Source organism: Calypte anna, chromosome 3 (assembly GCF_003957555.1).
Source record: "Calypte anna isolate BGI_N300 chromosome 3, bCalAnn1_v1.p, whole genome shotgun sequence".
Lineage (NCBI taxonomy): Eukaryota > Metazoa > Chordata > Aves > Apodiformes > Trochilidae > Calypte > Calypte anna.
In genome coordinates, this window is record NC_044246.1 from 34,078,001 (window position 1) to 34,101,858 (window position 23,858).

The following is a 23,858-nucleotide window of genomic DNA, read 5'->3' on the forward strand; positions in this document are numbered from 1 at the left end:
TGCTGATCTTTCTGAGCTTCAGGTCATCTATGCCTGCTTTTCTTGTCTTGTAGGGTCAGTAGTACCCTGTTGACTTCTGCAGTTGTCTTCTTAACTCAGCTGCAAGCTGGAGAAAACAGTATAAACAAGGTGGACAGCAGGTTTATTTCAAAGGCATTTTTCTTCTGGTTTACAAACAAAGCTGTTAATTAGTTGTTGCAGGGCCTTTTCTCTCATCATGAAAGATGTGGCTGGGGTGTTCTGTACCAAAGGAGTTCACATCTGAGCAAGCACAAGCTTGTTCTCATACTAAAGCGCCTAAAGTAGGCTGAAGCATACTTCAGCCTAAAGTATGCTGAAATAAAGTGTCTGTCAAGAAGGCTTTATCTTCTCCCTGGTAGGATTGAAGTGCTCTTCATTGCCTGAGGAAATTTATTGTATCTACTGAATCAGAGTAAGGGTGTCCAGGGAAGAAAGTAAGATGGTCATGTATCTGTGTCCTTAAGGTATACAGAGGCCAGTTGGAGGTGTGGCTAACCTGAAGCCAGGCTGCTACCCTTCTGCAAGCTGTTGTCTTCAAGCTGTTAGACTGTATAGAACAGCAATGCTTTGGTGGGAAGTTGTGTTCATCTTCTTGATTTTTATCCAGGTCACCTTGCCATTTGTCTCCCCATGTTTCATTCTTCTACTCTGGCCTTGTCTCTTTCTCCCACTTGCCTTGCTTCTGTCAATTTGCTAATGAGTTTGTTTTGCTTTTAATTCTGGGGGCAGGCTGGAAGGAGAATATACATACTGAGGTGGTAAAGTATAGAAATGTGGTAAAACATGAGTGGTTAATACTCCCAAAAGTTGCAGAAGTGTTTATTGCATCTGCTCTCCAGCAGTTTGAGAGCAAAGCTATAGTGCTGAGATATAAGCCATGTTTCCTCTACAACTTGAGTTACAAGGCATTGAGCGTAGTTTAACTGGGGTATAAGAGGATGCTGTATTAATTTTCTGGAACTGTCTTAATATTGATTTTGGTTAATTGTGAAATTAAAGAAGTCCTTCATAAAAGTTTCAGGAGCAGAGCTGCTTTGATATTTTCTGCCTCGGTATCTAGCAGAGGGCAGAAGTTCTTTCTAAAATATCCTTCTGTACTGTGCATATTGTCTTAATTGTATTTTTTGTTTGCTGTTTTTTGTTTCTAGGCTTGTATTGAGTTATGAGAGAATATACAGTAGTGAAGAAAAGCCAGACTTCTGCCTAGGCCATAACCCAGCAGTGACCATCACTTTTGTGTGCCCATTAAAGAGGGGAGAAGAGGTAACTTTGCTGGTTTAATTTGTGTTAAAATGGTTGGTCTTTAACTTGTATGTGCATTATCTTCCATTTTTATTGAAGACTGAAGGGAACAGAAATCCAAGCTGGTTTGCAGCTTGTGAGGAGTGTAGGAATCTAAATAAATTCTAGCAGATTTTTGAAGAGTATAAGAGATAAAAAACCCCAATAACTTGAATAAAATTATCCCAGGGGTGTGTCCATTCATGTTTTGGTAAATTTGGTTGTCCTTTTCTGGGTTGAAAGCTTTCCTCTTTCCTCTAGGAAAGACTTAGTACAGCATTAATTCTAGTCTCAGAGTTCTGCTTGCTGATGGGTGCTCTTCCATCATCACTCATGCCTGGCATGCTAACAGCTGTTATCTGTAACTTGTTTCATTATTAATCTGGCCTTCCTCAGGGGAAAAAATTAGTTAGCAAGTGTCATTGCATGGAAAAATTCAGTCATACTAAACAGGCTTCTGAATTCAAACCTTGAAGTAAAATCTGTAGCATTACCAGCAACTGTTTTTGCAGGACAGTTTTAGGCTAGCTTTGATTCAGGATGATGGTCACTGTTATGTGATGACAGGTAATCTCAGCTACCCATACTCCTTAAATTGGGCCAGGTCAGCTATTGCTAAAGCTCTGCTGTTTCATACCATGATGCTTTTGGTTGCAGGTTAGTGAAGGAGGAACTGTTGTCTGGCTGTCTTTTGGTTAAATACGTTTTTCTCTCATCTGAGCTTGATAGGTACCATACATCATCCTCATCACTGCAGAAATAAGCCATAGACCTCCCTCTACTGTCACTTTCTAATACCTTGCTACAGCTACACACGTGTCATATAATTAGTATTGCTGATGTTACTTGTGCCTGTAACTTACCTGATACTTTACCTGTGTGTCTCCCTGTTGGTTTAGTGGGTAGAAAGAGATTTATGAAACAATACGAGCTTCTAAATGTTTCATTTTAATGTGAGGAAAAACAAGACTAACCCTTCTCCCAGAGGTGCAAAAGTATTTTGCTACAGAAAGAGGCATCTGACAAAGGTGTTGGCTAAAGGATTATCAGACATCTTTCATTCTTGATTTGGACTGAGGGAGTCAAAGTTGCTGAAACATCAGTGTCTGAGAGGCTAGTTTTCCTTCAAAGAACACGTGATCTCTGCTTCCTTCTCTGTGGACTTCTCTGAGGCAAACACAACCCAAGCTGTGCTTAGCAATTTGGGTTCATGTACCTCTTTTTTTTGCCAACATGTTAAGGAAAAGTGCATTTTAATGTGTTGTTACTGCTGCTGGCATTCTGCTAAAGCCTGATACTCTGCCTCTGTTTAGACTTCTAGTTTTCCATATCATTAATAAAGCTGTTTTACTTAACACCTATTTTTGAGAGGCCGGAGACAATCTTTGCAGCTGTGAAGCAATTTACAGGTGAAGTTAGTAATTACTAACCTTAAATGAATTTGATGCTCTTCTGTAAGGATTATATTTCAAGTAAGTCTCTGTGCTTGTGATTGAAATTCTGTTCACTTCTGTATCAGAGTGCAGGTCCCAAACTCACAGCAAAAACAAATTGCCGGTATGAAATTGAGTGGGTTACTGAGTATGCCTGTCACAGGGATTACCTGGAGAGCAGGAGCTGTCTTCTGACTAATGAGCAACATGGTATCTCCATTGATTTAAGACCACTTACTCAGCTTCCAGGTAAGCTCACTATTTCACTTTTGCAGTGTAAATGGTCAGCTTTCCAGTTCCACGTTTGGGGTCAGGAAGATTGTGTGCTTTTTGGGCTATTTTTTACTTTTATATTTTCTTACATCTGTTCTGTTGTGTGTTAGAACACTTTTTCTTACTCATTCAGATTCTGTCACGCCATATTCAGCCAAAGATGACAAAGGGGAGTATAATTATTACTTGAATGTATGTGGGAAAACCACTGCAGGTAACTGCGAGAACAGTGGAGGATACACTTCATCTTGCATAGTGAAGCCTTCAACTAAGCAGCGAAAAGTGGCAGGAAGATTTGCAAACCAAACCCTAAGGTGTGTAAATGCCCTTTAGGCCTGTTACCTTGTCTCAATGACTAATCTTTGTTTCCTATATTGGTACCCTTATTTGTCACCTAAACAATATTTTATACAAAATATATCAGCTTCGTATGTTCAGCTTTGTGTAGAAGAACATTAACAGTATACCAGGATAGCATGAGCAAGTGAAGGACCAGATGAGGTTGGTAGAAGCTGTTGTCTAGGCAGGACAAAGCCTTCATCAACTTTGGTGTCACAATTGGAGACTGTGCTGTATCACCTCTTGTCTTTACTGTGTTGTGCATATAAAGTGGCATCAGGATTGGATGTTTTCAAAACTGTCCTCAACAAGAGGGCACCTGTTTGTTGAAAGAGCATGCATTAATTATACCCAAGGCCACTAAAGGCCAGGGGTTTTGTTTTTTTAAGAACCTCAGGATTCCCAAGTGGCAAACTGAGACACCAGTTTGCATGAGATTGCAAAGCAGAGATGATTCACCTAGGAACAGTCTTCCATTCTGTCTGTAAGTGACTTGTTGGAGCAAGGTTGCAAGAAGTGTGACTGCTTCCAACTGCAAAAATAGATAAACTGGTAGGAACAGATATTTCACCTTTGGAGAAAAGGAGGCTGAGGGGTGACCTCATTGCTCTCTAAAGTTTCCTGAGGAGGCAAAGTGGAGAGGAAGGTGCTGATATCAGGTGCTGATCTCTTCTGCCTGGTATTCAATGATAAAATGCATGAGAATGGTTAAAAGTTGCACCAGTAGAGGTTTAGATGGGATGTTAGGAAGCCTTTCTTCACTGACACTTGAACAGGCTTCCTAGAGAGGTGGTCAGTGCCCCAAGCCTGTTGGCCAATGTCCTTAATAACATGCTTTAACTTGGTAAGCCCTGAATTTGTTGGACTAGATGATTTTATAGGTCTATTCCAACAGAAATAGTTTGTTCTAACTGAAAGCACAGATGTGTGATATTCCTCTATTTTCTTCTAGCTTTAGAACATCCTTTAAACTTTATACAAATTAGTGAAAAGTAACCAGAAGAATCAGCAGATGCAAGCCTTTGTTGCAAGTAGAGATGTCAGTATTAATGGTGACCAAGTATTTTTTTTCTCTTTGAAATCATTATTAAATAAAAGGGTTGCTTCTGTTATGTGAAGAACATTATGTGATTGTGTCTGACCTTGTTTCTACCTAAAATTTACTTTTTTCCACAGGTATTCTGATGGAGACCTCACTTTAATTTATCCGAATGGGGATGCATGTAGTTCTGGCTTTCAGAGAATGACTGTCATAAACTTTGAGTGCAATGAAACAGCAGGTGAGTTTAACAAGCTGTGATGACTCTGCACAGAGTTTGACTTCTGTACTTGTTAGCAGACCTTATGTTCTAAGGAATGCTATAAATATTGTTTGAGTAAGCACTTGTTTGCTAATTTTTATAGCTGGCAGGATGGTTTTATGATGTGTAGTAGCAGTTATATTCTAAATTTCCACGGATGATCAAGAATATTAAGGTATTTTACAGCCAACAGTAAAAAACCCAAAAAACCCAAAGCACAATTGCAAGTCCTGTACAGCAAAAGAATTTTTCTTTCTTGCTCATTGTTTGTCCTCAAGTCTCCTTGCTTTTCCTCCCCTCCCCACTGGAAGCCTAACACCCATTTACCCATCTCTGATGTTAAGGTAATGATGGTAGAGGAACTCCTGTGTTTACTGGTGAAGTGGACTGCACTTATTTTTTTACTTGGGATACAAAATATGCATGTGTTAAGGAGAAGGAAGATCTCCTTTGCAGAGTTACTGATAAGAGAAAACACTATGACTTATCACCTCTCATCCGCAGCTCAGGTATGGCAATGAAAACTGGATTTGAATTACTTTGTTCTTGAGTTTGCATGCCATCTCTAGTACAATTCTTTTGCTTTTCTTAATTTCTGGGGTACTGGCATTCACTCTTTCATTCCAGAAGGGTTGACTTCTTCATGAAGGTAGCCCTATCTGTGCATGTCTTGATTGCTGTAGTCTTAGGTGGTTTTAAATGTGGATCTTTATTTTTTTTTAATTTTTATCAAAACCTGTTTTGACATGATGAGGCTAGAAAAATTAAGCCAGATGGCTTTTCCTTAACAACCCACTCTATTTCAGAGTCAGCCCAGAACTGGGAAGCTGTGGACAGTAGCTTTTCAGAGGAAGGGAGGAAGCACTATTACATCAATGTCTGCCACAAAGTGATGAAAAGAGGAGGAGCTTCCAGTTGCCCAGATACTGCTGCTATTTGCTCTGTAGGTGAGTCTCTTTTTTTAAGCCTTTGGAAGGCTTGGTGCTACTGCTGCAAATGAAGCTGGCTGCTCTGAGTGCCTTCAGTTTTTTGAGGAAACAGAAGTTAGGAGTTCTTGTGCTCCCAAAGACCCTAGAAAAGCTGATGCAAGTATCACTTTCTAAGTAAATAATGGTATTATACTCTTCCTCAGGCTTCGTAGCATGGTTTTGGTGAGGTTAAAAGCAAACTGCTAATCATGCTTTCTTAAGACTTTCCATTTGGTTAGTTAATATTCCTTTAATAGTGTAAACTTCACTTCTTTCAAAGGAAACAAAAGTGATGCATTTCTGTCTTGACAGATAACCAGAACAAGAGTAAGAATCTTGGAACATTTGTATCTCCTCCTAAGAAGGTTGGTGAAAATATTCAACTTATCTATTCAAATGGAGACAGCTGTGATGATAATAAAAAAATCAGGACTATCATCACTCTAGTGTGCAGACCAGGTGAGAATATCCATGCTGTTTTCTGATCAAGCTAAAAACTGGAGGTCATTTAATATGCCCAAGCATGAATGCTAAATATTAGCATATGCTTTTGCCTTTTATTTCTTTCCATGCAGCAGATGAAGTGCTGTGCTTTGTTTACTAGGATTATAGCAATGTAATTGCAGGCATTTAGCTCTGTTCACACAAGTACTCTACAAAGACTGTTGAGAAAGTCTTGTGAATTAAGTGTCTCACAAACATGAGGAAAGTATGTTTAAGCATTTAAACATATGTTCATAGCTCCACAGATACCTGGAAGCTATAAAAATCACTTTCTGTCCCTACATGGCTTTGATATGAAAGACTAATTCTGAACAGGAATCAGGTGCTTTAACCTTCTTTCCCAATAAGTATGTTTCATGTCTAACATGCTTGTAGTTTATGGAACAACAATTTTTTTGTTTTCATGTCCATAAAATAACCCACTAGTTTAAGCATCTCCTAGAGAAAAAGGAAACCTATATTCCTCTACCTCAGTCTGAGGAAGCTGTATCTTCCTAGTGTGCTAGCTGTTAGGATCACGTTGGTGTATCAAAGCAAACATTTTTTTTGAAGAGTGTGATAGTACTCAGGAACAGACTGAGCAGTGCATCTCTTCACCTCTGGTCTTAACTTTTATTCTTGGGAGGAGGATGCAAGGAGTATGTGAAAGGAATTTTTGGTTCTATTAGTCCTTTTCAGAGGACAGGTATTTTTTTAACAGTTAATCTTGGTCTGATGGTGGGGAGGAGTTAAGTGTTCCTAGGCTTAAATTCATAGTTCCTTTTGGCAGCATGACTGTGTAACACATTACTCTTGTGACACCAGGTGATCTAGAAAGTGCTCCAATCTTGATGTCTGAGCGTGAATGTTCTTATGAATTTGATTGGTATACTGCTGCTGCATGTGTCCTGTCTAAAACTGAAGGGGATAACTGTCAAGTCTCTGATCCTCAGGCAGGTATGTATATATGTTTGGCAAATTGAAAGGTCATGAGGGATAGAACTTGTCACAATACTGAGTCCTTTTGTTGTGCAAGACCTCTGCTGTTCCAGCTTAAGTCTAAGCACCTACAAAAATTGAGCACAGCCATTTCAAGCATGAGAGCTCATGTTTAATATTTTTATAATACTAGGAATAAAGGAAAATAGTTGTGCATTTTACTATAGTAAATATCTTTGTGTAAGAAAACATGCTTCTGTTATGTCCAGGTTGTTTCTGGAACAATAGTTACATGGAAGGAGACTTACAGGGGGGGAAGTGAACTAGCTGTGTGACTGGGAGAATCAAAACTGGTGAGATGACTCGAAAAGGTTAAACTGATAAAGTTTGTTCCTTCCTAATTAGGCTTCTCTTTCGATTTATCACCTCTGGCCAAGAAAAATGGGCACTATATAGTTAATACTACAGAATACTTATTTTATATAAACATCTGTGGCAGTGTGCCGGAGGAGCTGTGTCACACAAAATCAGCAGCGTGCCAAGTAACACAAAAGTGAGTAACTGGTTCTGTTGTCTGTAATAGATGATCTCTTGTTGCATGATTTGTTGTCTGTGTGTAGCAGTGAATGATTTGCATGTGAGATAATTACTGCACTGCCTGTGATAGTTTCAGGTAATTTGCATGTAAAATACTACTTGGTAGTTCAGTAACTACGCACTCAGGCAGAGTGCACACACACGTAATCCTGCTTAAAATAATTTTTGAGATTGAATGTGTCCATTGGTTTCCCTTACATTTCAGATAGGGACTATAAACTATTGATTAACTGCTGACTGAAGCTGTTACATAACCCAACCCACAATTTGGATTCAGGGTCCAGGTCAGCTTGTTGCCAGAGATGTGGTCCAGTGCAAACATGTGCAGGTGTACTTGAGTTGGCTTCTTCGGAGTTACTTTCCAGCCCAAGGGTGTTCACTGCAGACACTCTAAATGTTCTGTAGGGGAAGGTGGTCTGGCTAGGTCTGATAGAGACAGTGTTCTGAGTAAAGAAACACCCCTTGAACCAGCGCTAGTCCCAAGTTAAGCATGTGTGAAGGCAGTTTTCTTCCCTGAGTGAGTGCTAGGTCTTCACTGTACATATATTTGCATGGAGCCTCTTTGAGCCTAGCATTGTGGTGCCTGCAGTTTGAATTCTACTCTGGAGAGAATGGGGAATTGCTATTATTAATGATCCCTTCTCTAGGGGAGTAACAAAGTTTTCTAGGTATCTAAGCAAGGTACACCTTTCTTGCCCTAGGATACCTGTTGATGTTTTAAGTTTCCTTTGGCAGCCTTTTACTCATTCTTTCTCACTTGGGTATAGCCAGCCTTGCTTAATACTTGTCTTATTATGGTGTCCTCTATAAAATTACTTGTGTGCTTACTACTTTTAAGACTTCTCTTAAAGAGAGAATTAATCTTGTGTTCTGTTCAGTCTCAAACCCCACTTTTCCTTTTTAGTAAGGATCGCTTTTGGAGTCTTGGACTGCCCAGCTCTAAACTATCATATTATGATGGTCTGATTCAGTTGACCTACAAAAATGGTACAGCATACAATAATGAGAAAAAAACACAGCGGTCTACCCTTATAACTTTCCTGTGTGATCGTCAGGCTGGAATAGGTCAACCTGAATATCAGGTAAGAAGTTCTGTGTAAAAAAGGGAAGGATCTCTATCCCAACATCCTGACAATTTTTACTAGGCAGAGATTCATGGATGGAAATACACAGCATCTACAAAGCAGACTAAACAAAATAGTTATTTCTCTATTCTCTTCAATAGTTATATATCTGCCTCTTGTTGCAGCCATAAAGTTTGTCTTGACCACTGAAAAATAAGCTCCTCACCTGGATCCAGGTTCTGATTTCACTTTTCTGTAGTCTTGGGGCCACGTAATTATTGGTGCTTTTGATCATCTTACTTCTATCTGAAAAAACCCGAAACTGTTTGAGAAGTAGCAAGTGGTAGAATTGTGTGTCCTGTTAATGCAGCAGACAGCCACTACATTGCCCTAGTGCTCTGGTTCTTTTATTTTTTGGTAAGAGTATTTTTGATATCAAGATCTACAACAAAACAGACCTACAGAAATCCATCTGAGAGGGTATAAGGGAAAATAACAAGCTTAATATATAAAGAAGTAACTGTGAGTCAGAAAGGATTCTGTGTGGAAAGCCTTACTGACCTATTCTTCTGTTTTTTAGGTAGAAGATGAATATACGTACAACTTCAGGTGGTACACTGCATATGCTTGTCCTGAAATGCCCCTGGAATGTGTTGTGACTGATCGCAACACCATGGAGCAGTATGACTTGTCAAGGTAGGAAAGTAGCACCTGCAACGTGACTGTTGGTAGTTCAGTGTTCTGGCTTAGTACTGGGTGAACTTGTAGTTCTTAGTACTTGTAGTGAACTTGGTGTACTTCCTGTGTAGACAGAGCTAGAAGGTTAATCTGCACATAACTTGAAATGAAGACAGTATTTCCCTCTAGGATATTGTCTTGCCTCCTAAGATAAAGGTTGTCTTTTTGGGATGGTTTTGCTTAATAAAAACTTACTACTGTGTCAACTGTCCTTTATTTGCTATGAATATTTTTTCTAATTATAACACTTAAAAATGAGGAGGAAAAATTATTCTGACATGCCTTGTGATTGCTCTGTGTCTTGCGACTGACAGAGAAAGCTAGAGAGAATCTATGAAGAATGGTGTGTTCTTAGTGTAGAACTTTCTCTTTTCTTCAGTTTAGCAAAATCTGAGAAGAGAGGTAAAAACTGGTATGCCCTGGATAATTCGAATCCCAGTGAGCGCAAGAAATACTATATCAACATCTGCCGACCACTGATTGCTGTACCAGGGTGTGACCGGCAAGCATCTGTCTGCCAGATGGAATATCAGTATGATCATGTAAGTAGGCCTTTTATCCCAGAAAGTTTTGCTGATTTGCCAGGTGAGTGAGATTAAGGGGTGTGCGAGATAAGCACGTGAATTCTGGGTTTTCTGTGCAAAATTCAGTGGTATTCTGTGTATGTGTAATGTTGACATAACCACTGCAAGTGGTAGACCTCCTGTTTGCCTCTTCAAAGACCAAAGCTTTAGTAGTATGCCAACATCATATTAGACATGATTTTTTTTGTCCTGTGTTGCAGGGACAGAAAAACTGCATCTTTGTCTAAACCACTGTGGTCTCAGAGTACTAGCATTGCTTTAGGAACAGGCTGCTTTTCTGGATATCCTGTCTTACTTTTGCCTTGGTTTAGACAGAACCATGGAAGAAATGGGTGTGAAGATTTGTCACCCCCCTCTGAGCTCTTGGCTTTGAAGATTAGATTAGACAGAAATTGCCAAGCAAAAGAAACAGAAAAAACCCCAAACCAAGTGGATTATGAGATGCTACTTCTGTTTTTCCCTGAAGTGTAACAATTTATCATGGGACTGTTCATGCTGACAGGACACTGAATGGACACTTTGGCAAAGTCCTGGCTTCAGTGCTACTTGAAGCTGTAGGGAAAGTTGAATTCACCAACCTAATTCATTCTGTAAAACTCTTTCCATGCCTGAATGACCAAATCCGTGCATCACCATCATATCACTTGAGATAGATCTTATAAGTTCCCTGTGCCTGCATTAGTCCTTATTGTTTAAAGCTACTTGCTTTACATGTGAAGGCACATTAGGGCATCATTACTTCATTGCTAAAGACACTGGAGTAAAAATTAATTGCATAGGGCCAACCTAAATGCAGAGTTCTTAAAAAAAAGATGGGGGGGGGGGGGGGGAAGAAAAAGGAAACGTTATGTGTTCTGTGGATAGAGCTGCTTTGGAAGTATATTCTACTGTTTTTTGCTGTTGCTAACTTAAAATTGTTTCTTAAAAATAGGTTACAGTGGTTACCTTCCAGAAGTGAAGATTAATTTGGACCTTGTTAGTAGCACCTAGTGTTGTTATAATGCTCAGTTTCTGCTAGTGCTTAGGCTTTGCTGAGCATGGCAGATCCCTAAGGTCAATTCTAATACTGCCTGGAGCCTTCCACATACTGTCTTTTAAAGAGCTGTACAAATTTAATCCTACTTACTGCACATGAGATGTAGGTTTTCCTAAATTCCAAAGCTGTGCAGTTGGTAAGATGAGGATGGCTGTTGTGAGGCACTTCTGGGCTCTTATCATACTAAACATAAAACCACAAAAAACTGAACCACACCTGCTTGTGGAGCTTGTGTGCTAAATATGTGAAATTCAGTACAGAATGGGGGAGAAATGTTAAGGAGATCTCTATGCCTTTGTTATCTTCAAAACTCTCAAGATAACCTGTGGTACACAAGATAATTGTGGGCAAGTATTTCCTTCTTTTTGACTATCCATTACTCTGCCGTTTGACTTTAGAATTGCTGACATGTTTTTCTTTCATTTCTAGGGCTCTTACTCTGAAGTCACATCTATTAGTAATCTTGGTGTTGCCAGCAAAGAACTAGTAGTTGAAAGACCTGGACACGTTTTTCTAACCTATGCAGATGGCTCTGTGTGCATTGATGCTGATGGAAAGAAAACTACTTACACAACCACCATCCACTTCGTCTGCTCTAAGGGCACTCTTGTAAGGACAAGCTGATCTTTCAGTTGTTGATTCATCATAGTAGGTTTTTTTGTCATATAACATTAAGCTACATGAAGATGTATTGTGTATAGCAGATTAATGAGAAGGGAGACTTCCTGAGGCCTTAAAATAAAGGTGTAGAAACAAATCTGACTTAGATGCTAGACAAGTGTGTGTCTCAGACTGAGTATTTTATTATAAGCAAGATCTACTTAAGAACTAACATAGATATTTCAGCTAGTCTAATTAGCATGCAAAATGCACAGGGACTTAAGAGCAAGGAGGTATTACTCCCCTCACTTACATGATCTTCAATCCAAAAGGTATGGTGAAAATACGTAATTTTGAGCAGTTAGAAACTGCTTTCATTTTGCCTCAGAGCACTGAAATGAAGCATATATAATTAATACTCCTGTTACCTTGTTAGCTCAGCTAACAGTTTTCTGTTGATTGATATTTTTTTTTTTTTTATTTTACATTTTTTGTTACAGTGGACTATGCATTATACCCCAAAACTCTTCAATGCTTAGACCAAGGCAGGTTTGGATACATGTGTTCAATTCAGTATTGAATTTAATCTGAATATTTGGATGTTAGATTGAGTTATTTGATACAGCTTAATGACATACTAAGTGTTTAGCTAGACAAAGTTTGCAGTAGTAACATTCAAAATAAATAAAGGAGAGGGCAGTGGAATGGGAATTCTGTGCATTTGTAGTGAAGTCTTAGAAGAACCTAACAGTTCCTCATAAAGTAGAGTCTCAAATAAGAGAAGATGTTGGTCATTACTCTTATTTTGGTGTTCTCTTTACAATCTGTTTCCAGAATAGCAGCCCGAGGTTCATAGCCATTCAGGAATGTGTGGCCACATTCTTATGGGAAACTGAGGCTGCTTGTCCGATCAAGGAAACAAAAGATGATTCTCAGGTGAGAAGGGGGGGAAATAATTGCATTCATAGTCTTAGTGTGCTCATTTTTTTCTCACTCCTGGTTGTTCTGTGTTTGAGACTCTTGGAGAAAATTAACTACAGTAAAGTCTAAAGTTGATTGTGATGGAATCTTGTGGTATTTTATTTTATTCTTGAAGTGTTCCTGATATGTGTAACTTTTGACCAAATTATTCAAGCTCTCTCTCTCAAGACAACTTGCTGTGACTCTAAATATTTCATTCCTTTCCAAGGTTTTTAGTAAAACTGAGTTTATATGCAAGGGTATACATTGATACAAACATTGTCCTTGATTGTTTACGGATCATCAAATGAGGGGATTTTTTTGGTTTTGTGGGGTTTTTTTTCTTTTTACACTGAGATGCTCAGGTGCTTTTACTTTACAGGCCTCAACAGAAATAGAGTAGCTTGAAAACAAGTCTCAGTTAAAACTTCTCTGCTCTTAGTAAACTCAGTAAATGTGATCTATTAAATTGAACTTTGATAGATTGATATCAAGGGACAGCTGTGAAAAAAAGTTGAATGGAGTGTTGCTACTGGCAGAGCTGTATTCTGGTTGTCAAATTAAGTTTCTAATAGGTACATAAGGTAGAAATATATATGTCACTACTTTGGATCTTTAAACAAGATAGAAGTAAAACTTGCACAGAAGAAATGCACAGGGAGAAAATGATGATGTTGTAATTTCTTTTTTTTCAGTCTTGCTCTGTGCGAGATCCAAACACCGGGTTCCTTTTCAATCTGCAGCCATTAGCTTCTGAAAAAGGCTATATGACTTCTGGGATTGGGAAGAACTTCTTGGTAAGGGTTCTGACTGGACGATATGTTGCTTCTGGATGCTCTGCATTTTTCTAGTCTTGCTTAGTGAGCAAGTGACTCAGTCCTCTTGTCGAGTTTGAATTGGCAGGAAAGTACTGTGCCTAAGGGGAGGAACAGAAGATTAGTTGATTCATCTCAGATGGTCTTAAGAGCGTGGAACTTATGGTTCGTAGCAAACATAAAATAGTCATGCTTTTGTGGCTGTGCATAGTTTTGCAGTTATGGAGGCTGTTGTATAGTAGCAGTTTTTCTGCTAATGCTGAAGAAATGGGCAGTGTAAGCCAAGAAGTAGATTTAATGTGTATTTATCAGTGTTCTTAGTGCAATCTGCATGTATCAGTACTCCTACACTGCCCACAAGTACTACCATAGGTTTTTTTTTGTCTATGAATATACTTACTACCCCACATCCTGTACTTGTAGTGGGGAGGATTTGTGGACCTTGTAAATTGAAGACTGAAGAAATGACAGACATTTCATGCTATTTGAAATAATTCTTGACAAGTGAGTTTTATTGATACAGAAACGGATGTGTGTCTCTAATTTTTCTGGTGCACTTAATACTGTGTACACCCACATCTTTTCAAAACTTCTAGCTAAACATTTGTGGACCCATGCCAGACTGTGGTGAAATTGATGGCAAAGCAGCTGCTGGATGTGAAGCAGAAAATCTGACATCAACGAGGCTTGTGGGACTGGACAAAACCCTGTATCTGTCTGGTGAAGGGTTTCTCACTCTGACGTACAGAGGTCCTCGTCATGTGCCATCAGGTGAGTTCAGGAAATATGCAGTGGAGATGGATGCTGATAGTGTATGAACTTTATGTTCATTCCTTTCTTTGTACTAAAACCTACTGAGCTTGGTGTTAATCACTTAAACAAGCTGCTTCATGTGAAAATTTTAGGAAGAAATCAAATAATGCAGAGTGGTAATTGCTCAGTTTTCAGTAATACACGTGCATGTAATACACAAGATGCCTGGAAAGGCAGCAAATACAGTACAGGATTTTTTTCCTTGCTGGGAACATGAAAGATATTGCCCCTCAGATGGACAAATGGATAGTTAAATTGGGAAATCAGCAAAACAAACTCTTTTTCTAAGTGAAATCTACTCTTTAAGCTTCAGTTTAATGAATAATGATCTCCAAAGTAATTTCATATCTGAATCAGTAAGTTTATGCTTGCTTAGATAGAATTGCTTGAATAAATGGTCTAGTACTTCATGTATACCCACTTCATGAATTTCTCAGTTCAGAACTAAGACTAATGAAAAATTTTTATCTAGCTTTTGGCTTTTACGTGCTCTCCAACTGTACTGAAACTTGAGTTTTGATAAAAGGCATATGACACATGAACAACAGAAGGGATTTTAGGAAAACAGGATTTTGGCTTCAGGAGCCTCAGATGCTTCTGCATATTTATGCTCTGTACAAATTGCTGTGGTGTGATCTCTTTATTTTTTCAGTCATAATGTTTATGTACCTAATATACAACAGGAAACAAGTGTTTGAGTTCATGTATTTTTCTTTGAGAACTGATGACAGTATGATACACTGATGACAAATACAACTCCCCCCTCTTTAATTCTACCATTTCTTCTATGTTGTAAAAGGAGGACTAAACAGAACTTAACACATGCTGCCTAAATAGTATCAGTGTTATTTGTTTTGCAGTTCCTACACTTAGCTTCTTACGAACAAGCAAAACCCCAAATCCAGAACTTTGCTGTGTGTGATGTAATTTAGAGCTTGCTGTTACAGCTGACAAGATGTTTTATAGATTTTCTGTTTCTTCAACTACATCATGTCTAAGACCCAGAAAGCACAGTTCAGTGAAGGTGATCACGCTCTTGAACTGTGTCATGGCATTCTCATCTTCCATTTGGAGAGACAGGTGTGGCTGCTAGGCAATTTAGCCCAAGTCTCTAAAGAAATCTTGTGTATTTACAGTTAAAAACACTCCAAACAGCAATTGGGTAGAGTTTTCCCTGAAGCAGTTAGTAAGAAGAAACCCTTAAAAATTTTAAGGTGTTAGCTTGAGCTAATTATTGAATTCAAATATTCTCAAGTGAATCAGCAGCAATTAATTGTTTGTTTTACAGGAACATCAGACACATTCACTGTGACTTTCATGTGTAATGATTCATATCCTGGAGAGCTTAAGTTTGTGCGTGAAGAGATAAACAGTGTGCTGAACATCCATGATACTTTTTTTGAGTTTCACACAGCTCTGGCTTGTCCTCCTGCTCCTGTAGACTGCCAGGTGACAGGTAAGCACCTGGAATTTGGTCCAACAAATGTTGGAAGGATGAACAGCAAACTTTTGAGCTTTAAGAATACCTGTTTTGGAGACATTTTTAAGACTTGAAGTCTTCACAGAAGTTCTGGAGAGGCTGAGGAGGTATAAACTGTTTTGAAGCAGTCTTAACATTAAGACAAGTAAGAAGCTATGTGCAACAGTGGTATGCACGAGAGCTGATAATTACTTTGAAAACCTTTTTCTTATGATAGGATGCTACTTCAGCCCAACTATGAAGAAAATGAGTTAATTTAGTATTGGCCTCTGGAAAAATGCACCTGTGAATTGTGGAGTGGATACTTGTGTGATGTAACTGTCAAGGGAAGTCTGTGTTCCATGTGTGTTCTACATGTAGTGACACTTTTTAATCACAATAATGCCTTCTCTCAGTGGCTATCTAATGTGATTCTGAAAATTACTTGAATTATGTGTATTCATCAGTAAAACTTGTATAATTTCAAACCAAGTGTAGCTGCAAGTATCTAGTGGGTTGTCTTTCAGCTTCCTGTGTGTACCACATCTCTTTCAGATGCTGCTGGCAATGAGTATGACTTAAGTGACTTGAGCAAAGATAGTGAGCCCTGGGTTGCTATAGACACTTCAAAGGAAGGAAAGAAGCGAACGTTTTTCTTGAATGTCTGCAAGCCTTTGCCCTATGTGCCTGGGTGCCCTGGTAAGCCAAGTGGCAAGCATTTCTTAACTTGTGACTTCTGATGCCAGACTTTATAAGCAGGATATGATGCCCCTGGTTATTTCAGTAGGATTTCTTGAATCCTGCCAGGTCAGTTATCCAAGTTGCTTACTGTAGTGGAACAAAGCAATCAAATGCCTCTGATTACCGAGAAGTGGGTGTGAGCTGGTATCAAATCCACCTGTGCCCAGTTAGGGTGCAAGACCAGGGGGCCAATAAAAGGTGAGGCTCACACCCACCGACTAGCTCACTCTTGGGCTAGTCACAAGAGAGGCTGGTAGCTCATCGAGCCATGGTCCGATCTTGCTAGTTCCACTATGTGAGTGATAGACTTAGAGCACAACTCACAAGTCTAAACTGCTACACCTAATTAGACCTTGAGGCATTGATCCCTACAGAAAGGTTCGTCTCGCAACAGCTTACACCAGTGTAATGTATGTCAAGGGTATAATAAAAACAGACTTTCTCAAACTAAGAGCAGTCTTAATGCTCATCAGGACTCTTGCATTGAGATGTGTGGGAATGCATTTGGGAAAAATGAAATGAGGACAATATTTACCAGTATATTAAAAAAAAAAAAAGGTGAGGAAATGGAACTTAAATTTTGTTGAAGCCTTCTAACTGAATGAGGCCAGAAAGAAAAGCTTATGCTATGTCTAATTATAGTTCTAGCCCCTTTGATATATTTAACCTGTTGCTGTAGTCTTCTATCAATCTGTGGGACCAGAGAAGTTAGAGCAATTTAAATTATTTCAGTGAATGGAAGTCAGTAACTTTTTCTATTTCTCAAAGTCTTTAGGCACACAATGTCTCTACCTGTATTTATGAAACCATGCCTGTTGTGTTCTGCTTCAGGAGTTTGAGACAGTCTGCTTTAATGGTCAAAGCTCTTAATGCTGCTCCATTATGTTATTTTATGATTGAGATAACTAGAGTTGTCAAAGCTTTGAACTAAAACGCAGTTCTTATCTTTTTCCTGTAGGTGGTGCCATAGGATCTTGTCTGAAATCCACTGATGGAAGCAAGAACCTTGGAGTCATTCAGATAAACCCACAGGCTGCTACTGATGGGTCGTTAAGCATTATCTACTTGAATGGTGACACATGCAAAAATCACCAGCGTTATTCTACACGTATAATCTTCCAGTGTGATCAAACAATGGTAATTTTCTGTGCCAATTGTTATTGGCACATATGTTAGAGCTTTGTCTTTCTATAACAAAACAGACAGTGTTCCTCTTGAAATGGAGAGATTGGTTCTAAAAAGTAGTATCTTGTGTACAGGCTTTTCCCTGTCTCTTACAGCTGCTTTTCAGAGCTTGAACACAACTGAGAACTCTATCATGGAATCCTGACAGCCACCAGGCTAAAAATGAGTACTCATATTTAATAGTAGACATCTTAGATGGTGCAACTGCAATAAGAAAGGCTTAAGCATGTACATTTTCAGAATTGCAATGTAATTTTTAGTAAATCTCCTTCATTTGGCTCCTTTCTTTAGGGGTCACCAGTGTTGGAGCAAGAGGGTGATTGTGAGTTTGTATTTGTTTGGAGAACTTTGGCAGCCTGTCCTGTTCACAAAGCAGAAGGTAAGTGTGGTTATTTGAGCTTTAAATTTCATAGAATCATAGAATCCTAGGGGTTTCAAACAAAATCTATACAAGGAGCAGATACATAGTGAAGCTATGTTTGTTTCTTGCCCTGTCAGTCTTTTTGTAAAAGATTACATTTTGTAATTTAAGGTCACAGGCAAATGTACTTGCCTATCTAGAGAGAGAGGATAAGTAATATGCTGTATTGTAAATTTTAAGCATCAAGTTTTGTGACAATGCAGTTGATCCTGTGCCTGGCAAGTAATTCTCTGTCCCTCACTGAACACAGTCCACTTGACCATTGCTAGACAATGGGGGAGAGACCAGTGGGGAAATTACCAGTTTGTAGCTGATTCCAGGACATGCAACAAAGAATCATAGATTCCAGTTATGATACTTGGTTGGCTTTTAGATGGGAAGTTGAGTGTGCAGGTATCTTCACTTCAGGCTTTGTTTTGCAACTTATAGATAATGCCTTAAAACATCTGGAAGGTTCTGCTGCAACAGCCCTAGACATTATTGAAGCTGTCAGTGATGTCATGTGGCATGAGAGAAATGTTTACAAGCTGCTGCTCTGCAGCACACCTTAATAGTGCAAGATGCAGGTGACAAGACCTGATTTTGAATGGAGGGAAGCTGATGGGATGTCTTTAACTTGGTAGCAGCTTGTTTGATGAAGGGGAATGTGATAATCCTGTGATACAATCTGATTTTTTAAGCTTCAAAAGGGGGGACTTAATGGACATTGAAGTTACTAATATACATAAGCTGATTAGACTGATGCAAACAGACTGTTTCTGTATACATCTTGGTAGACCCTTAATCTGTAGCTAACATTTCCTATGATCATTTATTTCCTAACTTGGCAAACTTCACAGCTGTTAAAAGAAGACACAAGACAGAAATATAGGACAACTTTTGCTTCAGCCTGGTGACCTTACCCTTCTTTCCACATAATTAAGCAAATGCTGGACTTAGTGTCTCTGATTCGATACTTAACCTTCAGCATGGCTGGAGAAAGAACCTGTGAGGCCACTTTGAGGTAGTTTTTGAACTACAGTATGACTTGTGCATCTTGATTTAGTGGCAATGGTAAAAGAAACGTTCTGTTTGCCACTTGATCTCATAGTTCTAGGTAGTGGTGGCTTCATGAAATGTGTTGTTTAGCTGGACTAAAATGGTTCTTTATCATCACTGCCCTAATGTGTCATCTACTTATTTTTGTGGCCTTATTTGTGTCAGTAAGCCTTAATTGTATTAAGTGTATTTGGCATGACTCACAGTTATTAAATTGTATTTTACATTAACTTCTCTTTGCAGGAGAGAATTGCCAAGTGAAAGATCCAAGGTATGGTCATGTTTATAATCTGAAGCCACTTTCCAATAAAGACATAAAAGTGAGTACAGATGAGTATGACTACTACTTCAGAGTTTGTGGAGAAATAACAGAAACTTGCAAATCAGAGGCTCATTCTGTGTCATCGTGTCAAGTAAAGAAGATGGACACTACTTTCAGAAAAGTAGCAGGTATAGCACTGGATTGAAGGAACTCGGAGAATGGGAGGATTACTGTGGGGTACAAGAGGAGCCTTTTTTTTTTTATCCTAAACATATTATGGGATAAAGCACCCTACTGCTTCATGTGCAAAGATGCTATGTATATAGTCCTGTTGGCACACAATTAGAAACAATTAGCTCAACCCTATTGCACTGGAATAGTACTCATTCAATAACAAGGTCAAGTTTTAGAGGATGGTTGAGATCTTTTTGTCAGTAAATCATATGTGTTATTGTTGTCTATGTAATGGGTTGCCAAAGGCATTACTGCAGTTGTATATTTCCTGGATTAACTGTTTACTTTTCTCAACTCCTTGCTTCTAGGCTTGCTTACAGAAAAACTGACTTTCAGAAATGGTTTAATAATGATTAATTACACCAGTGGAGAAAGATGTCATAAAATATATGAACGATCAACTGCCATATTATTCTATTGTGACAAGACTACATCTGAGGTTAGTTTCAAAATGTGCTTATGTACATACTATCTTACAGAGTTGCCTTCTTAATGTATGGAAGGGTAAGGTGAAGAGCAAGAACTACCTTCCTTCCAGGGTTGCCTAATCATTTACAGGTTAGATAGAAGACTGAATGTTCCTGTGTGTTAATAAAAGATGAGGAATGGTTTGAATTTCATGGGTTTTTTTAAGGGGTGTCTGCCATTATTAAAGCCTTGGAGATGTTGAGAAAGGATGTTCTCTCAGAAGTAACACCTGTTTTTTGTAAGAAAGAAAAGTTAGTAGGATGAATCTGTAGGAAAGCAGGTATTACATGGCCAGACCAAATAAGCTGATTGCTTGCTTTTCTTTTCTTTGTGTTTTTGCTTTCCTTCCTGTTGTCAAACAGTGGTGCCTAGCTTCAATTTTGCTCTTCCCCTTATTTCATGGAGGAGGCAAAAGCTCCTAATGGGGCATGTGTGTGCATGTGGGTAAACTTGGGTTTGGGTAAAGCCATGCTTTCAGCTGGTCAGAGGCATAATTTGGCTCTAAGAGAATATGTAAATACAGGTTTCTGGATCTTCTTGAAGCAAGACTTGAGACATTTTGGTAGAATCAGTGCATCTAAATGAGAAACTAAATTCCTTTTGTATTATGTTTTTTCAGCCTGTATTTTTGAAGGAAACTCCAGATTGCACCTACATGTTTGAATGGCATACTCAGTATGCTTGCCCACCTGTTAAATCCATTGAGTGTTCCTACAAGTAAGTTGTTTCCACCAAATTAAAGTGGAGCTGCATGACAGAAACAAGTATACTTTTACTGCAACTCAGTGCAATACTGCCAGTTTAACTGTGGTATTTTGTCTTGGTCAGTAACCACCTAATGTGGCAGTCAATGCCAATACAATGCATTTTAAGTAACTTCTGCAATTTGTACTTTCTAAAACCAATGTCACTGAAGAAAAACCAATGTCATTTGGGCTTCTTCTAGGGAATTAGTGAACTGTTGGGTATGCAGTTACTGATGGTGGAACTCTGAGTATGTTAGGCTATTACACGTGTTTATTTAACTATAGCTACTTTTAAAGAGTACAGCTACTGTCTGTTTAACTTCTCCACAGCAAAGCTCCAGGAAAAATATTATTTCAATGAAAAGTCAGAGTTACTGTTGCATTGGTGTCATGGTTTAACACAGAAGCTGCGTACAAGAGACTTAGCTGAAAGCAAAATTACAAGACAGAAAATTACCTTTATCCTGGCCCAAACCAGGCCAATTGGCCAGGGTTTGTGTGCATGTGGGCTGTTGCTGTGGGGATTGCTGGTGCAGTGATACTTCTCTGTACTGACTTTGAAGTCTTTTAGGGAGCAATAAGTTCTGTTCAGATTTCTTTTCCAGCATGATACTCTGCTTTAGAGTCATCAGGTTAAAAATTAAAAGTTACTGTAATAACATCAGAATTGTAATTTGAAATCACTGAATTTTTTTGTTCAAAATTCTTCATAATTTGAATCCTTTGCCTTTCCTACAGGGATGATAAGGGAGACTTCTATGACTTTTCATCTCTGACACGGCATAGAGACAACTGGGAGGCAATTGCTCTGTCTGCTCCTGGGCAGAAATACTACATTAATGTCTGCAAGCCCTTAGTACCATATGGTGCTGCACGTAAGAGCAAAATAAAAATATCATCTTGCTGTATCTAGGGGAAGCAAGTAGAACAGGACTGCTGGTTATTCAGAGTGGAAAAATTAAAAAGCAAAGTACGTAGAGACAGTGATGAAATTGCAACAGCAGAGGGAAGGGCAGGTTGTGGATGTGATTCCCACCTGCTTGGCAGATGAGATTAACTAGTAGCCCTTATCTTCTCTTCATAACCTCAGCATTCTAGCTACTGTGCTAATCCAAAGCCTGCTATTTCTAACAGACTTAAATAATAATTTGGTACAAGATGTTAGGAATTTTTTCTGACAACTTCTGACCCCACGTTTTGAGCTGTGGAGGACCCAATAACAGCCTTTCACTCTGTGTAGCAGTCTACTTCCCCAGCTGCCACTACTTTCTCTGTGGTCTTCAGTGAAGTGATGTGGTTGCTGCTTCTTGTGATTTTGGGGAAAAAACCCACCCCAACGAGTAAGGGTTGGACAGTGCTTAGAAATATAGATCAGCCATGACATACATGAAGGTAGAGTGGTGGGGTTTTATTCCAGGCAAGTAAGCCTTAATAACATGTGAAGTAATAATGCAGGTTTTTTTTCACCTCTATAGGTTCTTGTCCTTCTGATGCTGCGGTCTCCTTGATGGAGGGTGCAAAATGTACAAGTCTTGGGGAAGTGGCTTATGGTCCCCGCTGGGAACATGGTGTTTCTATTCTGAAATATATTAATGGGGAGCAGTGTCCAGATAAAATTCGCAAGAAAACAACAATATTGCGTCTTAAGTGTGATGAAAACAAAATTGTAAGTGGGCTCTTTCTGGCAGGATTTTGTGCTTTCATGAGCTGCTCGTACTACTGTGTGTATATGGAGAATGGAGGGCAGTTTTTATTGCTAATTGTCAGTTGTTGGAAGGGAGTCAGTCTTGTGACCAGGATGTCTTAGGAGGACTTCAACTTTAGATGCTGAGAATGTTTTAAGAGTTTTTCTGTACGGTTGGCTGTCATGGATTTTATCAACTGTAAAGCTTCAAATTGTTTGTGTCTTGAAGATTAATGCATTGCATGTTTGAAAGTGTTTCAGGTAGTAAATAATTCTATTGGCTATTGTAGTTCTTAACTCCTGCACATCCTTATGCCTTGCCATTAAGTACTCTTCTGTTTGGTGGGAGGTCTTGTCCTCATCTTTCAGGGTTTTCTGTTGCCCAGTTAGGCTGCCTTTAGCTCTCCTCTCATCAATTTTATTGCTCAAAATAATGATTGTGTACAGTTACATATTTGAAATAGTCACAGTTAAATACTTTGTCCTTGGGTTAGTTCATTGAACCACAGTGGACTCTTGGGTCCTAGGACTGGCATTTGAATTGAGCTCAACTACAGGGTTAACCCCATGAAATCTTACAGTATCACTCTGTGAAAATGTCACTCTTTGCTGTTTAATGTTTAGGAATCAAAGCCAGAACTTATAACAGCCATTGAAGACTGTGAATATACCTTTCTGTGGTTCACTGCTGCTGCATGCCCTCTTAAAAGCAATGTGCAAAATGACTGCCGGGTAACCAACCCTGCAACAGGTAAGGAGGAGGCCTCAGGATTTGCTATGTGGAAGAGGCCACTGAAAGCAGCAGTACTGTAGTTGTGTTGTTGAGGGAACTTCATTAGGAAAGGGCAGTGTGATGCATCCTTTGGATAGTGACTAACAAGCATATTGGTGGGTAGAAATATCTTGAGGTGCTGCAATATCCCTTGGAAAATAAGTAGTTTATAGTTCTGAAACTAGTTTTACCTCTAAGGATTAATTTGGTTTAGTAACACCTTGCATTTCTAAGCTAGCAGGCAAGTAGAGGCTGGTTGACCTTCCTACTACATTAAGTTACTGAAAGCTTTTAATAGGTAGAAATCTCTTGATTTTGAAACTGAAAAAATGATTGAATTATTCCTTGATTTGCCTCCAGGCCACCTCTTTGATTTGACATCTCTAAAGCGAGAGTCTGGCTATTCCATCACTGATTCACACAACAGAAATATTGACTTGAACGTTTGCGCTGAAGCCAAAAGTTCATGTGCTAACGGAGCTGGTAAGCATCTTATCTCCTCTGATACTGTAATCACCAGCTATAGAGTACCTAAAGGAAATATGCTCAAGTTCATAGTAAAATGTGAGGGGCAGGTTATACTGCAAATGTGGAAGGAGTGAA

The 23,858-nt window shown here is 39.0% G+C and overlaps 1 protein-coding gene across 2 annotated transcripts in view; it reads left to right on the plus strand.

The window, feature by feature from the left end:
• The window catches only part of IGF2R (insulin like growth factor 2 receptor), a 60,103-nt gene that overhangs the window by 17,866 nt on the left and 18,379 nt on the right, over window positions 1-23,858 (plus strand). For both annotated transcript variants that reach the window (XM_030448672.1, XM_030448673.1), the window contains exons 7-33: window positions 1,170-1,284; window positions 2,822-2,984; window positions 3,142-3,322; window positions 4,524-4,627; window positions 4,993-5,157; window positions 5,455-5,595; window positions 5,929-6,075; window positions 6,925-7,056; window positions 7,444-7,591; window positions 8,540-8,717; window positions 9,280-9,395; window positions 9,817-9,979; window positions 11,487-11,666; window positions 12,492-12,593; window positions 13,313-13,414; window positions 14,029-14,203; window positions 15,534-15,701; window positions 16,260-16,403; window positions 17,404-17,582; window positions 17,922-18,009; window positions 19,333-19,539; window positions 19,894-20,024; window positions 20,673-20,770; window positions 21,538-21,674; window positions 22,275-22,465; window positions 23,108-23,234; window positions 23,616-23,738. In XM_030448672.1, coding sequence (XP_030304532.1) covers window positions 1,170-1,284; window positions 2,822-2,984; window positions 3,142-3,322; window positions 4,524-4,627; window positions 4,993-5,157; window positions 5,455-5,595; window positions 5,929-6,075; window positions 6,925-7,056; window positions 7,444-7,591; window positions 8,540-8,717; window positions 9,280-9,395; window positions 9,817-9,979; window positions 11,487-11,666; window positions 12,492-12,593; window positions 13,313-13,414; window positions 14,029-14,203; window positions 15,534-15,701; window positions 16,260-16,403; window positions 17,404-17,582; window positions 17,922-18,009; window positions 19,333-19,539; window positions 19,894-20,024; window positions 20,673-20,770; window positions 21,538-21,674; window positions 22,275-22,465; window positions 23,108-23,234; window positions 23,616-23,738 — 3,905 coding nt within the window. The remainder of the gene's footprint in view (window positions 1-1,169; window positions 1,285-2,821; window positions 2,985-3,141; window positions 3,323-4,523; window positions 4,628-4,992; window positions 5,158-5,454; window positions 5,596-5,928; window positions 6,076-6,924; window positions 7,057-7,443; window positions 7,592-8,539; window positions 8,718-9,279; window positions 9,396-9,816; window positions 9,980-11,486; window positions 11,667-12,491; window positions 12,594-13,312; window positions 13,415-14,028; window positions 14,204-15,533; window positions 15,702-16,259; window positions 16,404-17,403; window positions 17,583-17,921; window positions 18,010-19,332; window positions 19,540-19,893; window positions 20,025-20,672; window positions 20,771-21,537; window positions 21,675-22,274; window positions 22,466-23,107; window positions 23,235-23,615; window positions 23,739-23,858) is intronic.